Source organism: Chinchilla lanigera, unplaced genomic scaffold, assembly GCF_000276665.1.
Source record: "Chinchilla lanigera isolate Chin_1 unplaced genomic scaffold, ChiLan1.0 scaffold00017, whole genome shotgun sequence".
NCBI lineage: Eukaryota > Metazoa > Chordata > Mammalia > Rodentia > Chinchillidae > Chinchilla > Chinchilla lanigera.
In genome coordinates this window covers 20565455-20575531 of record NW_004955418.1, presented here as the reverse complement: position 1 = coordinate 20575531, position 10077 = coordinate 20565455, and the positions used below count along the sequence as shown (strand labels likewise).

At 51.9% G+C, this 10077-nt stretch overlaps 1 protein-coding gene and 1 pseudogene across 6 annotated transcripts; one reads left to right on the top strand and one right to left on the bottom strand.

The window, feature by feature from the left end:
* Positions 1-214: 214 nt before the first annotated feature.
* LOC102030311 lies at positions 215-1057 on the top strand (annotated as a pseudogene).
* Positions 1058-7472: 6415 nt separating this feature from the next.
* Positions 7473-9729, bottom strand: LOC106148241. 6 transcript variants are annotated; one of them, XR_001233512.1, is made up of 3 exons: positions 9522-9729; positions 8453-8601; positions 7473-7699 (listed from the first exon to the last, which is right to left on the bottom strand). XR_001233512.1 is itself a non-coding variant. In XM_013512954.1 (2 exons), the coding sequence occupies exons 1-2, from the start codon at positions 9029-9031 to the stop codon at positions 7679-7681; spliced, it is 600 nt and encodes a 199-aa protein (XP_013368408.1). In that variant the 5' UTR covers positions 9032-9231; the 3' UTR covers positions 7473-7678. The 6 variants fall into 6 exon arrangements, 4 of the variants coding, with proteins under 4 accessions (XP_013368408.1, XP_013368410.1, XP_013368407.1 ...); XR_001233513.1 differs by lacking the exon at positions 8453-8601; XM_013512954.1 differs by lacking the exon at positions 9522-9729 and having other exon boundaries at positions 8453-9231.
* Between the last annotated feature and the right edge of the window lie 348 nt (positions 9730-10077).

Genomic DNA, 10077 nt, shown 5'->3' with positions numbered 1-10077 from the left:
CAGTCAGCTAGGGGCGCGTTCTGATAGTCACGCCTCAGACACTGTCAGATAAACCCAGGGCACCTGGAGAGCTGCACACAACCGGCTTTAGGGAGGCTGAGGCAGGAGGATCGCTGCGAGTTCAAGGTCAGCCTGGGCTACTTAGCTAGGCCCTGTCTCAGAAGCACAGATAGGGGCGGGAGAGACCTTGAGGAACTGGGGATGACGTCCAAGCATGGATCCAAGCAGTGAAGGATGTACAAGAAAGGTCAGCAGTGTGAATACTGACAGACTTATAAAGGACTTCTCACATATAGAAAAGGGCCTTACTGTGTTGCTCAGGGGATCAAGAACTACTGAGCTCATGAGGTTCTCTTGCCTCAGCCACCTGAGTAGCTGGGACTGCAGAAAATAATAGAAACCAGTGGAAAGTATAACGTACTGGAGATTCAGTTGGGAAAGACCATCTGTTCATTAAAAGTAATCCAAACAAAGGAAGTCTCGTTTAAAAAAGAATGTGCTGCTCTTCAAGGTATGATAAAAGGGGTACAACAGACTATCGAATATCAATGCAATTTGAAAGGTGAAAATGAAAAAGAAATGCTGATATGACAAAGGAAAAGCTAAAATCTCAGGAACAGAAATATAAGAATAATACCACCAAACTTGCACATGAAATGAAAATCAAAGAAGAAGAATATAAGATAGAAATAAGCAGACTTTATCAAGATATGCAGAAAAAAGTTGAATTAAATGAGGAAAAGCAAAAGATCTAATAAACAAAGAGGATATGGACATTTCAGAGTTAAATGCAAAGGTAGTAACTCAAGGAAAGGAAAAGCAACATGAAACAATCAAACTACAGCTGGAGTTTGATGCCAACCTAGCAAGAGTTCAGACTAAATCAAAACCCTATCCAGACGCTACTGTTTCCCCACAGAGTATCTACAGAAGGAAGCTTCAACATCTTCAAGGAGAAAAAAACAGGGAAACTGCAATTCTTCATAATACCATTCATGATTTGGAGCGGCGCCTTTCTATCGGCAAAGATTCTCACCTTAAGTGTAGACCATTTTGAGTATAACAGTAAATTCATTAATTAGTATTTACTTTTTAAAAAGCATTTGAAAAAGTCACTTCCATTTTTTTTTTTTTTCCAGTACCAGGAGTCGAACTCACGACCTTGCACTTGCCAGGCAGGCGCTGTGCCACTGAGCTAAATCCCCAGCCCCATCACTTCCATTTTCATTATAAGCCTAAATAATAAAAAAAGAGACACTTAAAAAAAAAAAAAAAGCACAGATAGTGCATGTCTGAAAGTGCTTGCTAGGCTCCCTAGTAACAGCCACTGTGAGGGTCAGTACGTCCCGGGTTGGGCCTGAGCTTCCGGGAGAGCAGACACCGTTGTCCTCTGCTAGCCGTTCTCAGAGGCAGTGAGGCCGGGGGTGCGGTCTGTCCCAGACCCAGGCTCACAGCCAAGGAAGAGGAAACTGGCACCGTTCTGGTTCTGTTTGGTTCTGGAAAGCTCTCTTCACACATGGAGAAGTGGACGGGCTTCCTAGTGTGTGCTTATCAGTCCAAGTTTTCTAAGTCCAAAATACATTTACACATCTGCTATTTGTGTGTTCTTGAGACAGGGTCTCGCTATGCAGCCCAGGCTGGCCTTGAACTCATAGTGATCCTCCTGCCTCAGTCTCCCGAGTGCTGGGACCTGCTGGTGTGTGGCATCACACCCAGTTTAAGATTCTTGAATATCTTGGATTTATCCCAGTCCAAAAACCCTGGTGATTTCTGTCTAGAGGGATTGAAATGGTATCTGCAGGAGACCAAGGCAGCCGCAGAGGTCTGGTACTGACACTTGAAGTAAAACCGTGGCAGAACTTGAGGGCCTGGAAGTGCGCTCGTTCACTTATTCATTTATTGTTCCTTTGTTTACTTGAGACAGGGTCTTGCTGTATATTTCAGGCTGGTTTTGAACTCACTATGTATCCCAGGCTGGCCTCAAACTAACAGCAATCCTCCTGCCTCAGCCTTCTGAGTGCTGGGATGACAGCTGCGTGCTACCACTATGCCTGGCTGTTTATTTTAAAGCGGTGCCTCTCTGTGGCTCTTTATCAATAGGGAGCAAAGCAGGCTTCCCTGGACATCTGAGGAGAACCAACCACCGCAAGATACACATCAACAGAAGATGAGGCACACAAGCCGGAAGAGCTGGCGCACGCCTGTAATCCCAGCCCTTGGGAGGCTGAAGCAGGAGGATCTCAAATTCAAGCCCAGCCTGGGCTGTTCCATGATGTAATGAGACCTGGCTCAAAGTAAAAAAGAAGGCCTAAAGATGACCTTCAGAGTGAAGGCCCTGGGTTCAATCCCCACAACCAAAGAAAAGGGAGGGAAAGGGAGAGATAGCCAGTGACAGTGGACGGGCCAGCCTGACCGGGGTCGCCCTGGCTGGGCTGCAGCAGCACTGGCACAGAGCCCTGAGAAGGAGACCTCCCCAGGCCCGGGGCACGCGCTACAGTGCAGCCCAGGACTTGGAGCAGCAGAGTCCACGGTGTTCAGTGTGCTGGGAGGGCTTAGCTGCTGGCTGGGGTTGCAACCTGTAAGTTCAGCCCTCCAGAGGCTGAGGCAGGATTGCTTCAAGTTCAAGGCCAGCCTGGACTACATAGTGGGACCCTGTTTTAAAAAAAATGAGAGGACAGAGTCGCTGGGCATGGTGGTGTGCATCTGTAACGGCAGCATGCTGGGAGGCTGAGGCAAGAGGATCTCCATGAGTTCAAGTCCAGCTGGCCTGGCAAGACCCTGGCTCAAACAAACAAACAAACAAAGAGAGATTTGGTGATTGTTAATGGAAAGGCAGTCTTTGCAGTTTGTCCAGTCTGCTGTATGGTGATGAAATTATCCTAAGACTGCAGACACGGCTGGAGCTAACTGGATGTACGCAGTACCAGCCATGCTGGGTGCCCCGTCCCTAAGGCCCTGTCGCCCTCTGCCTGGGACGCGGCAGGTCCTAATGAGGGACATCCCACGTGGGTGGGTGATGAGTATCTCAGCACCCGGGGCTGGTTCTCAGGATGGCCGTGTAGCCATGGCGGCGCACACCAGTGATTCCAGAGCTCAGGGAGGCTGAGGCAGGAGGATTGCAGGTCTAAACACAGCCTGAGGAATTTAGCAAGACCAGGTCTCAAAATAAACAATCAAAAAGGGCTGGAGACAGAGCTCAGGGCAAGGGCAGGTGTCCAATCCCCAGTACTCAAGAAAAACAAAGCAAGAAAACCCTGCCCCTTCGGGAAGAGAAAGAATTCTCCAAGTAACAAGAAACGCCTCAGGCACAGCTGCATGGCCTGGGATGATCCGCCCCCACTCAGACAGAAAGTCTTAGGAAAAGGCTGTGAGCCATGACAGGGGTTTGTACTCCCAGCCACTGAGGAGGCTGAGGCAGGAAGATTACTAGAGCCCCGGAGCTGGGGGCCAGCAACATAGCCAAACCTCATTTCAAAAAAACCCAAATTGAAATTGGCAGGTGCTGTGCCCCAGGAGTAACCTTACCCCTGTGTCCTATGCAGCCTCAGGCGGAGCTTCGCTGCCTTTTGCCGGGACCTGGAAATGGACTCTGAGTGTGAGGACTGTATGCAGAGGCATTTCCTGTGCCGGTCCTATCTGGGGTTTTGTTTTGTTTTGAGACTGGGTCTCGCTATGTAGCCCAGGCTGGCACAAACTCAAAGTGATCCTCCTGCCTCAGCCTCCCACATGCTGGGATTGCAAGGGTGCACCAGCAAGCCTGTCTTGTTATTATTTTATTTTTTGGTCTCTTTGAGACAGGGTCTCCGCAGGTAGTGCAGGCTGGCCTTGAGCTCACTATGGAGCCCTGGCTGGCTGGAACTCACAGTGATCCTCCTGCCTCAGCCTTCCGAGGGCTGGGATGATAGGCATGCTCTACCTTGCCTGACTCAGACATTTATGACACTGAGTGCTGGGTGTGACGTGCTATTACACAACCTGTGATTATACCCTCTCAAGCAGCAGTTTAGACCCACAGCAGAAATGAGCAAACACAACAACAATCCCTGCTCATGGTTGTTTTTCATAATTATAGTCATCCCCGGCTCCAACGCTGCTTTTAAAGGCTGAGCCTCTGCCACGTCCAGAGGACACACGGGGCCTCGTTTGACCTCTGCAGCCGGCTGCAGGTCTCTCCCCAGGCCTGTGATCCTGCACTCAGGAGGCCGAGGCAGTAGAGTAGCAAATTCAAGCTCAATCTAGGCAATTTAAGGATTTAGCAAGACCCAGTCTAAAAATAATAAGCAATTTTTTTTTAATTAGCAATTTTGAAAGGCTCAAGGCCGAGGTCCTGGATTCAATCCCCAGTTCCGTCACCACCACCACTGCATACAGTCTAGGAAAACACACCTCAAAATTCTCACAGTATCTGAGAGGCTGAGGCAGGAGGATCCTGTTGTGTTTGGAAGGAAACAGTTTTGGTTTCTTCCTTTACACGCTAGTAGGACAGAATCCCAAGAATTTATTTTAATGAACATAATTGCTTTATTTCTGTTCTGGGATGAGCCACACTTCCAGCAGAGAGGTCAGTAAGTGTTCTGGCCTCAGGCAGGAAAGATCGTGCTTGTAGACAGAGACTGGCGGAAGGAACCAGAGACCCAAACCCTTGGTCTTTTTAAAGTTCCTCTTCTTGTAGGTGAGGTGGAGACAGAGGCAGAGAAAACCGGTTGGTTAACACCAGATGATTCTGTTTACTTTGTTTGTGGAGTGACTTCACAATCTCATCCACTGAAGTGGGCCTGATAGGGAAGCACCCTCGTTCTGACCCAAATCCTGATTTCTCAGAAGGTCTCATCAGCGGCCTGGGCTCAGCCTTGTGACCTGGGATGTGTGGTTCCTGAGACTGCCTTGCTGTTGGGCCCCATCAGGGGACTCGCCCCAACCCACAGCCTCTCTAGCAAAAGGGTGCGGACTGGGCGTGGTGCCGCTCGCCTGTGACCCCTGCACCAGTGAGGCTGAGGCAGGAGGGTCGCTGTGAGTTCCAGACCAGCCTTGGACTACATAGTGAGACCCTGTCTCAAAACAAAATATCGAGAACCACGAAAAAGCTCACCAGCTTATGTTTACGAAATTAATGACCAAGACAGACTAATTCTAATCCGCTCCTCACAACGACCCAAGCACACTTTTCATTGGAGAAAACTGTTCCCGAGCTTGTCATTGCGAGAATGATCTTACTGCTTCAGTGCTTAGGGCCATTTCATTTTTATCTAAATTTGGATTTCTGAGGCAGGATCAAGCTATGCAGCCCAGGCTTGCCCGGGGCTCGGTGCGATCGGCCCACCGTCCCGCCTCAGCCTCCTGCGTGCTGGGCTGACAGGCGCGCGCCCGAGCCCGGCTGTTTGCGGTCTCTCGGGCACCGCTCCGTGCTTGCTGGCGTCGCGTCCTCCTTCCCGAGGCAGACAGACTGAAAAGGCATTGCACAATCGCAGCGGGAGAGCCAGCGCCCGGGCCACCGCCCGCCGTGTCTGGAACAGCTGAGCGGCCAGGCTGCGGGGCAGAAACGCGGCTGCTGCGCGCTGCCAGGAGCCGGGAGCCGGGAGCCGCAGGGCCGCCCGGGCCTGTGAGGAAGCGGCGGGGGCGGAGCTTCCAGTAACTGGACTGCCCGCGGAGGCCACACACAAACAGTAAAGTGGAACAGAAGCCAGGCTGCCCTCCCTGGCTAGGCCCCTAGGCGGAAGTCCTGCCTCTGGGCAAGGGGGCACCAGTCCTAAGTTAGGGGACCCTAGCATCGCTTGTTTTTGTTTGTTTGGTTTGGTTTTTTGGAGACTTGTCTCTCTATGTAGCCCAGGCTGGTCTCCAACTCCCAGCAATCCTCCTGCCTCAGCCTCCTGAGTGCCAGCGTGACCAGCGACCCACCCCTGTTGCAGTTGTAGATTTCAGGGTAGATTAGCTGCATGCGACCCCAAACAGAAAGGTAGTTCTTGGTGGGCTTGGACACCTTTCTCAACAGACTATGACCAGCACTTGTCCCAAGCTGTCATTCTGAAGGTCGGTGCAATTGTTATTTATGTGTCCAGGACACTGACAGGTACAGAGGGAGAGGAGGTAGCCAAGGAGCGTTCACAGAATGAATGGATGTGGGAACTAATCTCCAGGTAAGGCTTACAACATAAGTCCTTGGGAGGCTGAGGCAGGAGGATCACCACGAGTTTGAGGCCAGCCTGGGCTACATAGTGAGTTTGAGGTCACCCCGAACTCCATAGCGAGACTATGTTTCATGTGTTTTCCGGCCTGTTAATCTGGCTGTTACGCTGTGCTATGATGATTAACTTATAAGAATTTATAGGATAAATAAGTGAATCTGATGCTGGCAAAAAAGGGGGTTGAAGGGGAAAGGAAAAATAAAGCATCGAGATGTGTTATGTACAGGTACCAATTCTTTTTTTTGTTGTTTTTTGTTTGTTTGTTTGTTTTTGTCTTTTTTGAGACAAGGTCTTATTATGCAGTTCAGGCTGGCCTTGAGCTCACTTTGTAGCCCAGGCTGGTCTCGAACTCACAACAATCCTCCTGCCTCAGCCTCCCGAGTGCTGAGATTATAGGCATGCGCCACCATGCCCAGCAAGGTACCAATTCTTTAATGAATGTAGTTATTATGTGCTACAAAGATGAGTTGATAAAAATTCATTTTAAAAAATCTCTTTGAGACAGGGTCTCGCTTTGTAGTTCAGGCGGGCCTTGAACTCTTGGGGATCCTCCTGCTTCAGCCTCCCAAGAGCTGGAATTTTAAGGTGTATACCCCCATTTACAGCCTAAATTTTGTTTGGAAACATGGTCTCTTCAAGTTGTCCAAGCTGGCCTTGAGGTTTTGACCCTCCATCGCAGCTTGGAGAATCTAGGATCACAGGCATGGGCCACGGAGCCTGGCGAGTGACCCCTCTTGGATGCGAAGCTCCTCCTAACTATGCAGGCCTCGGCACACACAATGATTACCTTCCTGGTGGGGAGGTACAGGGTACTCAGGGACATCTTCAGTCTTTTCTCTTCCTCTCCTGCATTTTGGGTCCCCTTCCTTTTGCAAAAGCTCAGGATTGCCGGGTGTGGTAGCACATGTCTGTAATCTCAGCACTCGGGAGGCTGAGGCAGGAGGATCGTTCCAAGTGTGAGGCCAGCCTGGGCTACAAAGTGAGTTCAAGGCCAGCCTGAACATCATAGTGAGGTCCTGTCTCAAAAAGATAAATAAATAGATAAACAAACAAACGCACAAAATGCAATTACAAACCCACAAAATACAAACCCACACAATACAATTATACTAATGCAAAGCACACTCTGGGTATGTTGTCCATGCTGGGTTACAATAACTTTTTTTTTTTCTGTCTTTTTTCTTATTGTGTCTCTTTTATTTTGCACTTTATTTATATATTGAGTTTCTCACAAAAGAGAAAACGTGTGATATTTAAGCTTGTGTGTCCAATTTCTTTCACTTAGCATTATGGCTCGAGCAAGGTGGAACCATCTTCCTACAAATGCCTCAAGATCATCCTTCTTTATGGCAGAGTAGTACTCCGTGGTGTGCAGCTACCACATTCTCTTAGCCATTCATCTGCTGATGGACACGCAGGCAGCTTCCGAGCTTTAGCCTTTATGAGCTGTGCTGCAAAAGGCAGGGATGAGCGTGTGTCACTGTGATATAGTGACCTTAACTCTTTTGGGAAGGTACCTAGAAGGGGAACAGCTGAGTCAAATGGAATTTCTATTTTTAATTTTTTCAGGGCTCTCGACACTGCTTTCCACGGCGGTTGTACCAAATTACAATCCCGCCAAACCCGCAGAAAGGCTCCCTCCCCCTCTGCCCTGCACCCTCGCCTGCGTTTGTTATGGGTTGACTTCTTGATGACCCCATTCTTTCTGGGTGAGATGGAATCTCAGCACCGTCTGCATCCTCATCTCTCGCATAGCCAGCAATGACGAGCATTTCTTCAGTATTTATTGGTCAGTTGTGCTTCTTCGCCTGAGACGTGTGAGAGAAGGTCTTTCTAAATTGCTAAATTGCCTGGGCTGGGCTTGATGTTGTAATCCTCCTGCCTCAGCCTCCCAGAGTTCTGGGATTGCAGGTGTGCCCCATCACACCCAGCTTCATTATGGTGCGGGTCTGGAGTACACCAACCGGCATATTAGACAAAGTTCATGTAACTTGGTTTGAGGTAGGGAACGGTTCCATATGAAATAATAATAATTTTAAACCCGGGGGTGGCAGCGCACACCTATAATCCCTGCACTTGGGAGGGTGAGGCAAGAAGATTGCTTGCTGAGCTACACAGTGAGCTGGAGGCCAGCCTGAACTGTATAGCGAGACCCTGTCTCAAAAAGCAAGAGGAAAAGAAAATTTAAAAATAACAAGTTTTTTAAAACAGCTTATGACTTTGGGAGTAAATAGTGAGGGAAGAGAAGCTTGCAAGTGACCGGAACGTACCCTGGGCCTTTCGGGGTGTGTGTCCGTGTGCGCGCGCGTGTTGCCAGCGATGTGTGTCCTAGCCCCGCTGCAGGTGTTCGGTCCAAGCCCCAGAAAACCAGATGAAAATTTGGCCTCGGGCTCTGCGGACCGAATCCAGGCTGCAGTCGCTAAGGCAAAATCAAAACAAAACACAGGAGCGTCTCGAGCGGACCGTTCCCCTGCCAAGAGCTCATTCTTCGCTGATGCCGTCTGCGCGCGGGCCGGGGCTCCAGTGGAAAACACGGGCGGCTGGTCGAGGGTTCCGGGTGACTGTCCCTGACTTTCGGCCTGGGCGCGGCGGGCATCTGAGAAGCCGCAGCGTTTCCTCCCGGGGCCGCGGTCCGCCCGGCGGAGGGGCGAGCCGCCCCCGGGGCCCTGGTCCTGCAGCGCGGGCTGGAGCCGCCTCGGCTCCCGGGACCCGGGCCAAGCACCTGTGCGGCCGCATGGCCGAGCTCCCGCGGTGCCTTCGGGGCGCAGCGAAGCCCGGGCGGCCACGTAGGGGAGCGAGCGCCGGGCTTCAGAGCCCAGCAAATTCCCTGCTTGCTTCCCTACTCCCATCAGAGGCTGAGGAAACGGCCGGTGGGGGCCTCATTTCGAAACCCCAAGGGAATGTCGGTCTCCTGTCCTTTTGTTTTGGCGTTTGGAGCCAGGGTCTCGCTGTGTGGCCCAGGCTGGCTTCAAGCTGGCAGTGATCCTCCTGCCTCAGCCTCCCCTGGGAGCTGGGGTGACAGGCGCAGCGCTGCAGACTGACACTTCTATCCGGGTGGAGCATGGGCCGGGCGCACACACACCCCACCCCACCCCCGCTGTGACTCACAGGAGCTGTGCCGCCTAGCCTCTGCAGTCACAGAAGCCACTTCCTGCGGCTCCAGCCGGCCCAGGGCTCCCCACGCTGCCCTGCCTGACCGCACAGCCTGCCCCGGCTCCAGCCTGCCCAGCCTGCAGCTCTGCATGTGGTGTGCAACTCCCTCCCAGCCCTGCAGAGACATGGAACCCTGTGTCCTCTGCCACCTGGGGCCCAGCACGCACCTAAGCATGGCCCACTCACCAAGTCATGTTCCAGGCTGGCCCACACTTGCTGTGATCCTCCTGCCTCAGCCTCCCCAGGGCTGGGATTATAGGCGTGGTGGGGTCTCCCTGCACTCCCAGCACGGGTGACCTTTTAACCAGCAACATCCTAGAACCCAGCAACCCAACCTAGGTGAGGTCATGCTGCAAATCCTGAGGGTAAAACAGCTTTTTTCTGAGACATGGGCCTCTTGGGGCCCTGAGCGGGCCTGTGCCTCCAGGGTGGCTTCCAGGATTGCAGGCTGGGCGTGGCCGGCTACACAAGGCGCTTGCTTGTCCTCCTCAGACCGGATGGGTGCCCGGGTGCCCGGGCAGCTGCTGTTCCTCCGTGGTCCCTGACCCACTCAGGTCAGAGACGGCTCCCGTCCGTGCAAGCTGTGAGAGTGACAGCTCCGTGACAGCAGCAGGGTGCATCACCTCCAGGCACCTGTCATGTCACTACTGCCACTGCTGGCCCTGGAGCAGGTGGCCCTGAGGCCAGCCTGTGTGCCTGGTACGACGCGGCCCAGGGCGAACAGAAGAATCCCAGGGCTCTG